Genomic DNA, 14063 nt, shown 5'->3' with positions numbered 1-14063 from the left:
ACTGTTGTACTTCTTACAATACTGGTGCCCTCTTTTATTCCTTTCTCCTAGAAGTTATTGTGCCATCCTGCGTCACAGTTCTGAGTGCTAGCTATGCACATGCATCCTCATGTATACAGTTTTCAGGATGGACTGCTAATGTGTAGACCTACAGTCAATTGATGCTTCTGCTCGCTCTTCAAGAGTCTCTTTCACTTGCTTTGTACAAGGTCACATCTTTCCTGTCTGCTCAATACAGGCCTCAGTGAATGGTGCTGCTAAATTTTTCACTGCTTGGGACAAATACCTTGAAATTGTCCTTAGCTTGGTTCTGTCCCACAGCTGTGTATGTAAATTCCAGTGCAGGCCTCTCAGTTCTGCATTTCCCTGCATGTAGCACAGTCTGGGAGTATGCACACACTAGGCTATGGTTGCATCAGGATGCTAGCTCCTACAGGTCATTTTTGGTTTGTTGTCTGGGAACTTGCAGGTGCTATTTTTTAATATCTGTGGGTGTTTTGCCTGCCATGTATGTCTGTGGGTGATGTGCATGCTATTGCCCATAGAAGCCAGAGAGGGCAATGGATCTCCTGGAGCTGGACTTACAGGTGGTTGTAGATCCCTGTGGGTTCTGAGACTTGAGCTTAGGTCCTCTGCAAGAACAGCAAGATCTCCTAACTGTGGCACCATCTTTCCAGCCTCCAGGGGTTGGTTGGTTTGATTATTGAAATTTATAACATTAGCACCTAGAAATAGTCATTATTAAGTATTTCTTTAATGAATATGATTCTGAAGAACTCAAATTTGATTTTGAAATTAGTTACCTTTTTTCTAAAATTCATTTTATTTTTTTAATGCTGTTGTGTTTTCTGTTTCGTTTCAGATTCCTCAGTATTAAAAACGCCGCTGTCTAAAACAAAGAAAAGGACTCGGCCCATTGTTGCTGTAGCGCAGTCTCATCTGACCTTTATAAAGCCGATGAAAGCAGGCAAGTGTTTCTATTTAACAAAGTGTTTTGTACTTAATAGACTGAAAAATGAGATAACGGGAAATAACGCAATTAGCCTTTGTTTTGATTATATATCACACTTCAGAAGTTTACAACTCTCTGCAGCAAGAAGTGAAAGCAAATATCGTTCAGTCTTTAAAGATGATTTTGCTAGTACAAAAATCTTTTTGATCTACTTTAAAAAATAATTTAAAGAGCCGGGCGGTGGTGGCGCACGCCTTTAATCCTAGCACTTGGGAGGCAGAGGCAGGCGAATCTCTGTGAGTTCGAGACCAGCCTGGTCTACAAGAGCTAGTTCCAGGACAGGCTCCAAAACCACAGAGAAACCCTGTCTCGAAAAACCAAAAAAAAAGATAAAAAATAATTTAAAGGAAAATTTCTTATGTAGTAATTGAGTATATTCTTAGCTATTCCTAGACACCCAATGCCATTTGCTGCAAAGAACATGTTTTATGATGAACGCTGGAAGGAAAAGCAGGAACAGGGCTTTACTTGGTGGCTAAATTACATCTTGACGCCTGATGACTTCACGGTGAAAACGCATGTTTCTGAAGGTACGCGGTCTTGAATTACACATACTATGGTTTATTGTACTTAATGATGTTTTGCTAGCTCATTGTCGTACTACTTTTAGGATTGTACAGAAAAGTTATGTAGTTCTGAGGAACCTGGAAGCCAATTCATGAGGAATTTAAAAATATTCTAGTTCTTATTTTGCGGGAAGAAATGAGTGTGGACTGGGAAAGAGTTGGAGGAGTCTCTTGTGAAAGAGAAGCTCGATAGAGTTGGTTTCAGGCAGAGACAGTAACAGATCAGGCTACTGTAGGTTGCCTTGTGAAGTGGTTTCCTCACTGTGCTTGCAGACAGATGCTGTTTTAGCTCTCCGAGAGACTTCCCTAGGATCTCTCCATTAAAGGGCTCTTTGAATTACATGCTTTCTGCCATGATGCTTCTTTTTCTTCCAAAGGAAGTAACGTCAAATTTCTAATGTTTGTTTTTCTTAAGATATAATGTGTTTTATAAAAGTTTCAGATATACATGGGAAGACAGCTCAATTGGCAAAGAGTTTGCTGTGCAAAGCATGAGAACCTGAGTTCAGTTCCTGGAAGCCACACAAAAGCAGCCCAGAACATGCTGGGGTGGTATAGACAGGCAATCCATGGGTTTACTTGTCCGTTAGCTTAGCCTACTCGCTCAGCTCCAGTCCAGTGGGGAACCATCTCTAAAATCCTTAAGAAGGTAGAGGACACCTCAGAAGTGGTATCCCAGATTGTCTTCTTGTCTCCAAAATGTGCACAGGCACATGCATATAAGTTCACACACAAAATTCAAATTATGTCATAATTCAGTTAACTCGTAGCCCTGAGAACTATGGCTTTTAACCTGTGGTCGTGATCCCTTTTGCTTGAAAGACCTTTTCACACGGGTCACATATCAGATATCCTGCCTATCAGAAATTTACATTACAATACATAAAGTAGCAAAGAAAATAATTTTATGTTTGGTTTTCACAACAACATGAGGAACTGTATTAAGCTATCTTAAAGGATCGTACGATTAGGAATGTTAAGAACCACTGCCTTCAAAGCTTATCTTTTATTCATTCATAAGGAGATAGAGACAGAAACTTGTTGGGAGGTCATCTTGCCTGTTTGGGTTACAAATGCTGATATTTAAAGTTGTGCGTGAAGTTAATGTGAAGAGGTTGCCCTTGTAGGCACTCTGTAGACATAGCGTGGTCAAAGGTTCTTAGTGAGCACTACGTGATTGTTAGAAACTCAGGAGAGGATTTGGAGGGTGAAGCAAATAGGTCTTTTTGAGCGTCTATCTTACCTTGCATCCAGTTGCTGGGCTTAGAAAGGCGTAGAGATAATGCGTAACCAGAAGCATTGTTTTTGTGTTTATCCAGTAAATGCTGCCACCCTTGTTTTGGGAGTGGAGAACCAACACAAAATAAGTGTCCCGAAAGCACCTACCAAAGATGAAGTTTCTCTCAGAGCTTACACAGCCAGCTGCAGGATGAATAGATTACGCCGTACAGCTTGCTCCTTGTTTACTTCTGAAAACATGGTTAAAGCTATCAAAAAGCTTGAAATTGAAATTGAAGTTGGACGGTTACTTGTACGGAAAGATAGACACCTCTGGAAAGATATTGGTAAGATTATAGACATCTCAAGATTCATTCTTTCAAATTATTGTAAAGATTTTGCATTACTTTTTATCAGATCTGCTATATAGCAGATCTCCAAAATTTACTTCCCTTACATAACAAAGCTTTGTAATTTTTTAGCCAGCGTCTTCCTGTCTCTGTCAATCACTATTCTCTGTTTATGTGGGCGTGAAGATTTTAAAAGATATATACAAGTTGAGATTGTGTGGAATTTGTGTTTCCCTGGCTTATTTTAGTTAATGTCCTTCAGGTTCATCCATGTCATTAGAAAATAGCAGGACGTATCTTTCTTTAGAATAGATTAATATGCCTGTGTGTGTGTGTCTGTTTGTATATCAGTATGTTTAGGTCTGTATATGAATAAAGTGTGTTTCCTTTATCCATTCATTTGCTATAGACACTAAGATTGCATCGGTTGTATAACATAAATATTGATGCAAAAAACATGTAATTACCTCATCTAGATACTGATTTCAGTTCCTTCCCATACATCACCAATGAGATGCCGCATTTCTTTGCTTAAAATCTAACATATATGAATGTTGAGCTTGTGTTTAAGAAATGTAACTCATTGTTTCTGTATTGCACTCTGTTGTCTCTGAAGAGGTTTATTTATTGTCTCTGTTTAGTAATATGCAGCTAATATTCTTTTAACCTATGTTTCAGGACAACGCCAGAAAGTCCTGAATTGGCTGTTGTCTTATAATCCGTTGTGGCTTCGAATTGGCCTGGAGGTAAGTTTTTAGTTTTAGAAAACAGTTATTTTAAAGATTACATGCTTTTAGTCTAATATGCTCTTATAAAATGTGTTTTTTTTTTTTTTTTTTTTGCTTAGAAAAGTCAAGTCATTTGGTTGACTTGATTCATCATTATTTCAGGTTTTTTTTTTTCTTTCCATTTTATGTTTTTATTTTTTGTTTTTCGAGACAGGGTTTCTCTGTGTAGCTTTGGAGCCTGCTCTATGACTTGCCTTGTAGACCAGGCTGTCCTCAAACTCTGCCTCCTGAGCACTGAGATTAAAGGCGTGCACCACAACACAGCAGTCTTGAACGGAAAGCAGTAACTGCTAGTAATTAGGTTCCAAGAGAACTAATTCTAACAGATTGCACGATAGCGCCACCCCGTGATTGCAACATTGCATGACAACGACATTGCTAAAATGGTTTATTCCAGTCGCTACCCTCTCCTTTCATTATTAAATAAATCACACATCAGCTGACTCTGCTTCATATGTCAAATAATAATTATGGAGTCTCATTTGAAGTAAATGATGTCCCCCTTCTCCAAATTTGGAAGCTACACTTTTTTTTTTTTTTTTGTGGTGAAAGACATGAACAGAATTACTAGATAAAAACTTGCAATGCCTTTTTTCAAATTGACGCTTTAAATTAACCTTATTTATTTATTTATTTATTATTTATTTATTTATTTTTGGTTTTTCGAGACAGGGTTTCTCTGTGGTTTTGGAGCCTGTCCTGGAACTAGCTCTTGTAGACCAGGCTGGTCTCGAACTCAGAGAGATCCGCCTGCCTTTGCCTCCCAAGTGCTGGGATTAAAGGCGTGCGCCACCACCGCCCAGCTAACCTTATTTATTTTTAAACTTATCTTAGGTTATACATAAAATATAAAACTATTACATGGTGCTGTGTTGTTTTGATGTATTTATACATTATATATTGTCTCATTAATTTTTAATATCTATTTCTTCAAGCATTTATCATTTCTTTATGTTGAAACTTTCAAAAACCTTTGTGGAATTTGACTGAAATGCCATCATTGTTGCTGTTAATAACCATCCTCACCCTGCTGTGCCACCGCAGCCCAGAACTTCTCACCCCAACCCAGGGACCTTGGAAAACCGCTTAGATCCATATTAAATTGATTCCAGAATAATATCTGTCCAAGCACAGCCTGGCGGGAGTAACTGACCCAGCAACGGGCAGTGAGAATGTACAATCCTTTCACAGGGAAAGGGCGTAGTGGTAATTGAACCCTAGTACATTTTATTTTACTTTCATACCTTGGGATTCTGTAAATGGGCATGATATTTGATGATAGTACAAAAGCTTCAAATGCCAAAAATTAAAAAATATAAAGATCAATTTCTCTATTTTTGACTGTGATCAACATTGCTACTTTTCTGTGCTTTCATCTTTCCATATTTTTCCATGTAGGTTTACAAAATATAATTCAGTATACTTTTAGTTTTTTCTTATTGTCTTGAAAATCATCAGTCAGCATGTTAATGTTAAACTGATTTCACAGTTGTAGTTAGTTATGTGCATACCTTTATTTTACAATTATTAGGTTATTTATAGATAACTTTTCACATTAACGATATACACATTTAATTTTGTTTCCGTTTTAATTTTAATGGCATGCTTTTTAACACAGTCATTAAATTTGAGCAATGTGCCTATACTTTGTAGGTCTTTAGTTGAGAAAGTTTAAGCTGTAAATGGATTTCTCAGATCATGAGTAAGTTTGTTTTGAAGTTTATCGTACACACTAGAAATGCACACAGGTTTGGGGACAGCTTAAGGACATGACTTAGAAGCCGTGTCACTTCTGTGCTCTTTTCATATTCCTCAGAAACAGTAATCTGCTCTCCCCCAGCTGTTGCCTCTTCCTTCTCAGGGTTAGTGTAACCCCGGCCTTGCCTTCTTCTTTTTGCAGACAGTTTATGGTGAACTGATCCCTCTGGCAGACAACAGTGATGTTACAGGGTTGGCTGTGTTCATTCTCAATCGCTTGCTTTGGAATCCCGATATAGCAGCTGAGTATAGACACCCCTCTGTTCCTCTCCTGTTTCGAGATGGTGAGTACCTCTGCATACTTTGCAAAATGCCTTGCTTTCGCCCCTCCCAGTTTACACTTTACTTTCTTCAATCAATTTTAATAGCTTTCTGTTTGACTGACTTCTCCTCTCTTACCCTCATTCCTTGCCTTTCCTCCATCACTATTTATAACCCTTGTCATCTCCACCCACTGTCTCTCCCCAGTGGCTTGTATGTACTACGGGGACTGCATTGGTTTTAGTTTGCTGTTAACCAAGCACAGAGGATGATGCTCTCATGTAGCAGTAGGTGTTTGTTAACTATCTGTTTCAGAAGACCAGTTAAATGTCCTTGCTGTCACTGTGTTGTCTCTTCCATGGATTGAACATATTAAATAGTACTTGTCCATTTCAGTCATAGTATTTGATAGACTCATGCCTGTAAGTTACTAAGAGAAAGTCCATGGAGATTTAGGTATGCTTACTGCTATTCTTGCCGACATGTTTGTCATTGCCTTTCATGGAAAAACTTACTTTTTTCTTTGCTTGTACTTTAAGGTCACGAAGCAGCTTTGTCTAAATTCACATTGAAAAAATTACTGTTGTTGATCTGTTTCCTTGACTACGCTAAAATTTCCAGACTTATTGATCACGACCCTTGTCTCTTTTGTAAAGATGCTGAATTCAAGGTATCATTCTTTCATTTTCCTTATAAAATGTTTTCTTGTTGCAGTGGTATGTTTTCTGTCATAAGAATGTTCGTGTTCAGGGGCCGGAGAGATGGCTCAGTGGTTAAGAGCATTGCCTGCTCTTCCAGAGGTCCTGAGTTCAATTCCCGGCAACCACATGGTGGCTCACAACCATCTGTAATGAGGTCTGGTGCCCTCTTCTGGCCTGCAGACATACGCACAGACAGAATATTGTATAAATAATAAATAAATAAATATTAAAAAAAAAGGATGTTCGTGTTCAGTGAACATTCTGGAGTGGAATAGGAATGAGAATCTGTATGGTCACTCTTTCTTTATTCCTTTTTCCTGAGTAAGGCTTAGTTTATCCATATATACGTGTCTCATTGTTGTCTTCTTATAATGTACTTATAGACCTGAAACGCCCAAACTTAAATTGCCAGATTTAGTTGAATGACAGTTTCCATTCATTTTTACTTTTAATTTTGGTTTGAGAATAAACTAGACTATGCTGCTGCAGAATTAACTTTGGAGGAAATATCTTCAAGTCATAGGTTGTGAATAGTTTTTCATAAGGTCTTCAATTGGAAATATGAATTTGCATTTGCCTTGGTCATAAGCAATCTCTTTATACTACTCCTTATATTATTTCTGTAAGCACAGAATGATTTGAAGATTTGTTATCATAAATACAATTACAATATTGAAACATAATACTTGCTCCCTGTTTATAGGCTAGTAAAGAACTTCTGCTAGCCTTTTCACGAGATTTCCTAAGTGGTGAAGGTGACCTTTCTCGTCACCTTAGCTTATTGGGATTACCTGTGAGCCATGTTCAGACAGCACTTGATGAATTTGATTTTGCTGTCACGAATCTTGCTGTGGACCTGCAATGTGGGGTGCGCCTTGTGTAAGTATAAGTTATGAATTTACTTAATGCGCTAGGCTAATTTTGTTTTTTAAAGTTTCATTTTCTGTCCTGATAGTCTATCATATAATAAATTCATGATTTAAAAAAATTCCTGAGATTTATCTTTGAGAAAAGTGATATATGAGTTATATCACACATTTTTGTTATCTTTGCTGTTATGGGACTAGGATCTGTGGATGGGAGCTACCAATGTCTAAGAATAGTAGTCGTGAAACTGACTTAACATTGCATACTTAATAACATTTTGTGTCAGCGGTGCCTTCATGAGTTTATTATATTTTCATGCTGGTTTTAATTGTATTCATATTCTTATTTATGATAAAGTGAATAATAGAGATAGTATCAGGAGTTAGATTTCAAATTCTGATGTACTCTTTTAGGTACTTAGATATTTTCATTTGACTTGGAAACCGATAATACATTTTGGCTTTCATCTTGCTTCTGTCATTACTTGCTAGCTATATGACTAAGTTTGCTTACCCTTAGTACCTTCTGTAAAGACAAAGACTAAGAACAGTTAATCCTTAATTATGAGTTTTATTTGATGTAAAATAAGAGAAATAAGTACTTGCGTGGTATGTGGAATACGCATATCTTAATACCTGCTGCACATTTTCCTCCTGAGCGCGTCCCCTCCTTCTGTCTTACAGTGTAGCACTCTATTGATTTATTCACATACGCATATGACTTGCGTTTTTCTTTCTCATGTATTTGTAGACTACTAACCTCCAGACTTAAAATGAGAAATAATTCCACTTGTTAACTGAAACAATGAAAACTTGGAAGAGTTTCTGGGAGTCATTTTGTCCTTCATGTGTTTATGGTTTTGTGACTTATGTGGGCAGTAACTATCTTAATGAACTTTTTCTTGGACACTTAATGTAGAAGCTTCATTGAAATTTTCTTTCCTGCCAGGCGAACTATGGAACTTCTCACACAGAACTGGAATCTGTCCAAGAGACTCAGGATTCCTGCCATCAGTCGCACTCAAAAGATGCACAATGTCGATATTGTCCTGCAGGTTCTCAAATCACGAGGGGTCCAACTAACTGATGAGCATGGTGAGAATGAGCAGGAATAAAACTCTGTGTCCTTGCTGAACCTTAAAGTGCGCATGCATTGTGCTAACGGACTCCCTTTCTCTCGCAGGAAACACCATCTTGTCTAAAGATATCGTGGATAGGCACAGAGAGAAAACACTTGGGTTGCTTTGGAAAATAGCATTTGCTTTTCAGGTACTGTGTGTTTGACATACTTTTTTGAGATCAATTTTGAATGCTGACTGCTAAAATTATTTTTGATCAAATGAAGAATAGCGCTAGTCACTGTCAGTTTTTGTATTTTATGCTAGGAACTGTGATAATTGCTTTATGTTTACCAATTTAATCTTTTATACTATGGACAGTGTAAATATTGCTTCTTCCCTCATAAAAGAACTGAAGCTGAAGTTTCCATCTTAGAAGAACTAGAGCTAAATGTACAACCCAGACTTCTGTAGACCCAAATTCCATATTTGTTAGTTGTAAGTCGAACCTTTAATGGCTGAGCCGTCTCTTCAGCCCCAAATTCCATATTTTTAACCACTAAACATTTCTGTCATTTATGTGTGGAAACTACTTGCTGTTAAAAATATAGAGATTTTGTGCTAAAATATGTATATTAGGTAGTTTTTGTTGGATTTAAGAAAAAATCTGTGTGTGTGTGTTGTATATAAATTTATGTGTGGAGAGGGAAGACAGTGATGGATGTTTTCCTCAGTTGCTTGTTTTATTTTCTGGTACAAGGTCATTTACTGAACGTACGGCTCACGGAGTTTTTTGGCTAGACTGATTGGGCAGCAAGTCTGTCCCCGCCCCCATCATGGGGTGACATGTGTGCTGCCATGCCTGGCTTATCCAGGGTGCTGATGACCCAGGCATAGGTCTCATGACTGTGCAGTGGGCCTTTACCTTCTGAGCTGTCCCTTCAGCCACTTTTGTTAATATTTCTGATTAGGCTGTTTTTGCTGTTTGTTTTTTTGTTTGGTTTTCTATCTTCCGCAGTTTCTTTATGTAGAGACCGTTATTTTAGTTTTTGAGGGTTAAAAATGAATTATGAAAAACATAAAAATGTATTTAACCTTTTTGTACTTTTCAGGTGGATATTTCCCTTAATTTAGATCAATTACGGGAAGAAATTGATTTTCTAAGACACACGTACAATATAAAAAGAGCAATGTCTGCCCTATCATGCCATTCACAAGCTGTCACTAATAAGCAAAAGGACAGAAGAAACAGTGGCTCCTTTGAACACTGTGGTGACAGTGTGAGGTTATTGATGGACTGGGTAAATGCCGTTTGTGCCTTCTATAATAAACAGGTTAGTCTTTTTGCTTTTGTTTTAATTTAATATATTTCAAATCTTGGCTAAAGTCTAATGAATACATAATAAATCTTTTTCTGTTTCTTAAATATTTAGTATGTATGCATACACACACATACTATGCACATTCATTATAAGAATAATTATCATCCTGTAGTCTATATAATCTGTTATACAATTATCAATTTAGTAGTATGCATTAATCACAAGAAATATAAAAATCTTGCATTATATTTCCAAATATATGCACATATAAAAATGTTGCATTTTCTTCTATGCTAAATTTATATTTTAATCCATATATATGACAATATATTTATATACACACATCTACATATATATACACACATTTGAAACAAAATCAGAAGGGACTGTAGAATAGGCGGGACAGTGATAGTCGGGGGAGGAATGGCTGAATAGGCTACAATGATATGTTCGCAAAATTAAAGAAAAATTTGATGGAAGATACTATATAGGAATGGGGCATGGATATCCTGACCTTACTATACAGTAACATCCGAAGAAATATCATGCAGAAAGGAATAACCAACCTTGGTTGAGTTTTTATAATAATTGGTCAGGTTGATATTTTTCTATATGCTACATCCTTTTAAGTATAAATACTTGAAAAACTTTCCTGCATACATTCAAGCTCCTTGAAGAGGCATATTAAACCATACAGTGCAGATTGCATGTTACTGGGAACATTGCCAGCTGTATGGGTGGCTGTTTTATCAAATCCTGTAGCATTTAAGATGTGACTAGTCATTTCTTATGCATTTAGTAAGTAGCTGATGCGTATTTCTGTTTCTGAAATCAATACTGGCAGTTTGTCTGCTTGCTCACTGCAAGTGCTCATTCTCAGCTGAGGTCAAACCGTGACACTGCCTTCTTGCATCTTCTCTCTCTGTCCTTTTCATGGTCTGTATGCTTTTACAGTTTTTGATTTTTCTTTTTAAAATGGTCCTCAAATATAGTGCTGAAGCACTGAGTAGCATTCCTAAAGGAAGACTGTCGTATTTCAGATTGACCACTGAATCTGTCAGCTTCGTGTTAGCATCCTTTCCAGTGCTGTGGGCCATGAGGATAATGTCACTTCATTCTGGAAACATATGATTGATGGAAATGTAGGAATTTAACCAAATTTCTCCATTAAGAGATTGGTTCACATTTTCCCAAATTTAGTGTTCATGAGTAATGAGGCTTGACTATAGTTTGTGTGCGTGTGTGTGTGTGTGTGTGTGTGTGTGTGTTTTCGAGCTAGGGTTTCTCTGTCCTAGCTGTCCTGGAACTAGCTCTTGTATACCAGGCTGGCCTCGAACTCATGGAGATCTGCCTGCCGAGAGCTGGGATTAAAGGCATGTGCCATTAGACTATAATTCTTATAATTATAATTCCCAGTGCCTGCCCTAATATATGACTGCACTGGGTGGCTTAACACACAATTCTTTCAACAGTTGTAGAGGACAGAAGTCTAAAAGCAAAGTGTTGGCCAGTCCATATTCTCATGAAAGGCTGTTACCCGCCGCCTTTCTCTTTTGTCCTGGTACAAGGCAGCCTTCCTGTTTCTTCTTTGGCTTGAATCTTTATTAGTTCAGTCCCTTCCTTTGCCTTTACACAGTGTTTGGTGTTTCAAATAAAGCCATATTCTGAGGTTCTGGGAAGGGTCATGGTATTTTGAGAGATGCTGTCTAACAAAGGACAATAATACCTGTAATCAAACCCTACTTTTGAACTGTTAATTAAGAACTGAAAATTTGATTATGACTAATGTTAATGCTTTCCACATTATCAAATTAATATTTAGTTCCTAAAAGACTAGCATATATTTATCCTAACGTCTAATTAGAAGTGATCGCTCCTCTGGTATTTGCATGCAGGTGGAGAATTTTACAGTGTCTTTCTCCGATGGCCGTGTGTTGTGCTATCTGATCCACCACTACCATCCGTGCTACGTGCCTTTTGATGCTATATGCCAGCGCACTACTCAGTCCGTGGCCTGCACGCAGACTGGTTCAGTGGTGTTAAATTCTTCATCTGAGTCTGACGGAGGTTGTCTGGACCTGTCTCTTGAAGCATTTGATCACGGTTGGTCCCTTTGGTTGGGTTCAGTATGCTCCTGCTTTGCCAGATCTGTTAGCTACAGTCATCTCTTTGTTACTTGTCTATGTAATAGAAAACACTCCAGAACTATACAAAGAGCTTCTAGAAAATGAAAAGAAAAATTTCCATTTGGTGAGATCTGCAGCTCGAGATCTTGGAGGAATACCTGATATGATTCATCTTGCAGACATGTCAAATACAATTCCAGATGAAAAGGTCAGTGAATGATTTCTTCATAATCACTGTTTTGTTTTGTTTGACAGGGTTTCTTTGGGTAGTCCTGGCTATCCTGGAACTTGCTCTGTAGGCCATGATGGCCTCAAACTCAAGAGCTTGCTTCCATCTCCTGAAGGATGGGAGTAAAGGCATGCGCCGCCATGCCCAGCTGATGGTCAGTCTTAGTGAGACTCAGAACGGTGGTGAGCCATAGCCCTCCTGACCCCTCGCTTTCCTCTTTTGTGTTCTTCTTAGGTGGTTATTACCTATTTGTCATTTCTTTGTGCAAGGCTTTTGGATCTCCGTAAGGAAATAAGAGCTGCCCGACTTATACAAACAACATGGAGAAAATATAAACTAAAAAAGGACCTAAAACACCATCAGGTAATTGTGGAAAATGAGAACAGTGTTGCACAGAAGTCCAGTGAGTTTTGCAAATATTTACGGTTGAGATAAGCTTATTAATTACATGTAGTTTTGGGATGCAGAGATACAAATATCTTCCTCCAGCTCTCCTCATAATCCAGTGTAGGTCATAGATAACTTCTCTGCTTGTAAGTTTGGGAAGAATAAACTTGGAGTACTTGCCTCACCACTTCCCTTTTCCTACTGCAATCTACCCTGCCTCCAGAGTCGGAAACTGTCTCCCAGTCTCTAGGTTTCGCTTTGCATGCCTGTGTTCTAGTGCTGCCGGGCCTTGAGTGTCGGTCAGCTCTGCCGTGACCTTCACTCCAGTCATGTTCACAGCCAAGGCGAGCCATCAAAATGGCTAATTTAAAAAAAGTTCTTGCCATGGACCGGCTCAGGGGAGCCACTAAGACCGTGGGAGAAGCAGGGTCCTGGTAACAGGAAGGCACAAGTTCGGCGAATGACAGACAGACACAACACACAAGAGAGTGGTTGGAATCTGCTGCGATTTTACTGAATTCATGTTTTCATTATATAGTATTCAAACAGAACAAATCAGAAGGTCATGTGTCATTGGTTGGCACAGTATGAAAGATTCTTTTAATCACATCAGCAGTATTTAAGAAAAGTATATTATCAAGAACAGGTGTTAGACATAAAACATCCTTAGAAGAGGAAATCTTGTCCTTGGGAATGTAAACCTCAGGCAAGTGGTTTCATCTTATGAATAGAAAGTTTCTGTCTCATTGTCATGGCCCTTCCTCTTTCTAATCCTTTCTTCATTTCATCTAGTGACCAAATATGCCTAATCAGTTCTCTGCACCTGCTGAAATATACTTTTTAGTACCTTCTTAGGCAGCAGATACCATGGGGATTGGGATCTAGCAAGCCTATCCATAATGTTCAAAGTATAACACTCTTTGTCCATCAACATTAACCCATCTATTCCCTTGCTCATCATACACCCCGTGTATGACAAAGGTTCTGCTGTAGTCTTATACATTCCCATACTGTGCTTCCCTATCCCAGAGCTGTTCCTGAAGAGATAATCCTTGTCTTGTAGATATATAGAATATCATTATTATAAAAGAGATTGTGCAAAGCCCATATTCTGCATAACCAGCTAATTGAGAGAGAGAGACGCCATCATGCGACAGTGCTTGCATAGTATTAGGGGCGGGGAATGGGAAGGAGTGGGAGAAGAAGCACAAAAGCTTGCCTGCTTCTTCAGAGGAGCAACTTGAAAGATGGCGGATCAGGTGGAGCTTGTCTCCTTAAGGGGGGTGTAGGGCACATGTACAGACTACTTAGTGAAGTAGCAACCAGAGAACCCTGGGCTGGCCATGGTACTCCCGGATCCCCAAGGGGCAGGCTAGCATAATGCCTGAATACCAACATTACAGTGGTGGTGACATCATCTG

General features: G+C 38.4%; 1 protein-coding gene across 1 annotated transcript in view; it reads left to right on the top strand.

Annotated features, from left to right (window-relative positions):
- Aspm (assembly factor for spindle microtubules) overlaps positions 1–14063 on the top strand; it is a 43534-nt gene that overhangs the window by 5489 nt on the left and 23982 nt on the right. The window contains exons 4-16 of the mRNA XM_057770925.1: positions 863–967; positions 1396–1542; positions 2898–3143; positions 3825–3892; positions 5835–5976; positions 6493–6623; positions 7358–7533; positions 8470–8615; positions 8704–8789; positions 9691–9912; positions 11796–12003; positions 12092–12234; positions 12490–12618. Of these exons, the coding sequence (XP_057626908.1) occupies positions 863–967; positions 1396–1542; positions 2898–3143; positions 3825–3892; positions 5835–5976; positions 6493–6623; positions 7358–7533; positions 8470–8615; positions 8704–8789; positions 9691–9912; positions 11796–12003; positions 12092–12234; positions 12490–12618 (1949 nt within the window). The remainder of the gene's footprint in view (positions 1–862; positions 968–1395; positions 1543–2897; positions 3144–3824; positions 3893–5834; positions 5977–6492; positions 6624–7357; positions 7534–8469; positions 8616–8703; positions 8790–9690; positions 9913–11795; positions 12004–12091; positions 12235–12489; positions 12619–14063) is intronic.

This window comes from Chionomys nivalis, chromosome 5, assembly GCF_950005125.1.
Source record: "Chionomys nivalis chromosome 5, mChiNiv1.1, whole genome shotgun sequence".
NCBI lineage: Eukaryota > Metazoa > Chordata > Mammalia > Rodentia > Cricetidae > Chionomys > Chionomys nivalis.
The sequence above is the reverse complement of the archived record's forward strand: the minus strand, read 5'-3'. Positions and strand labels throughout refer to the sequence as shown.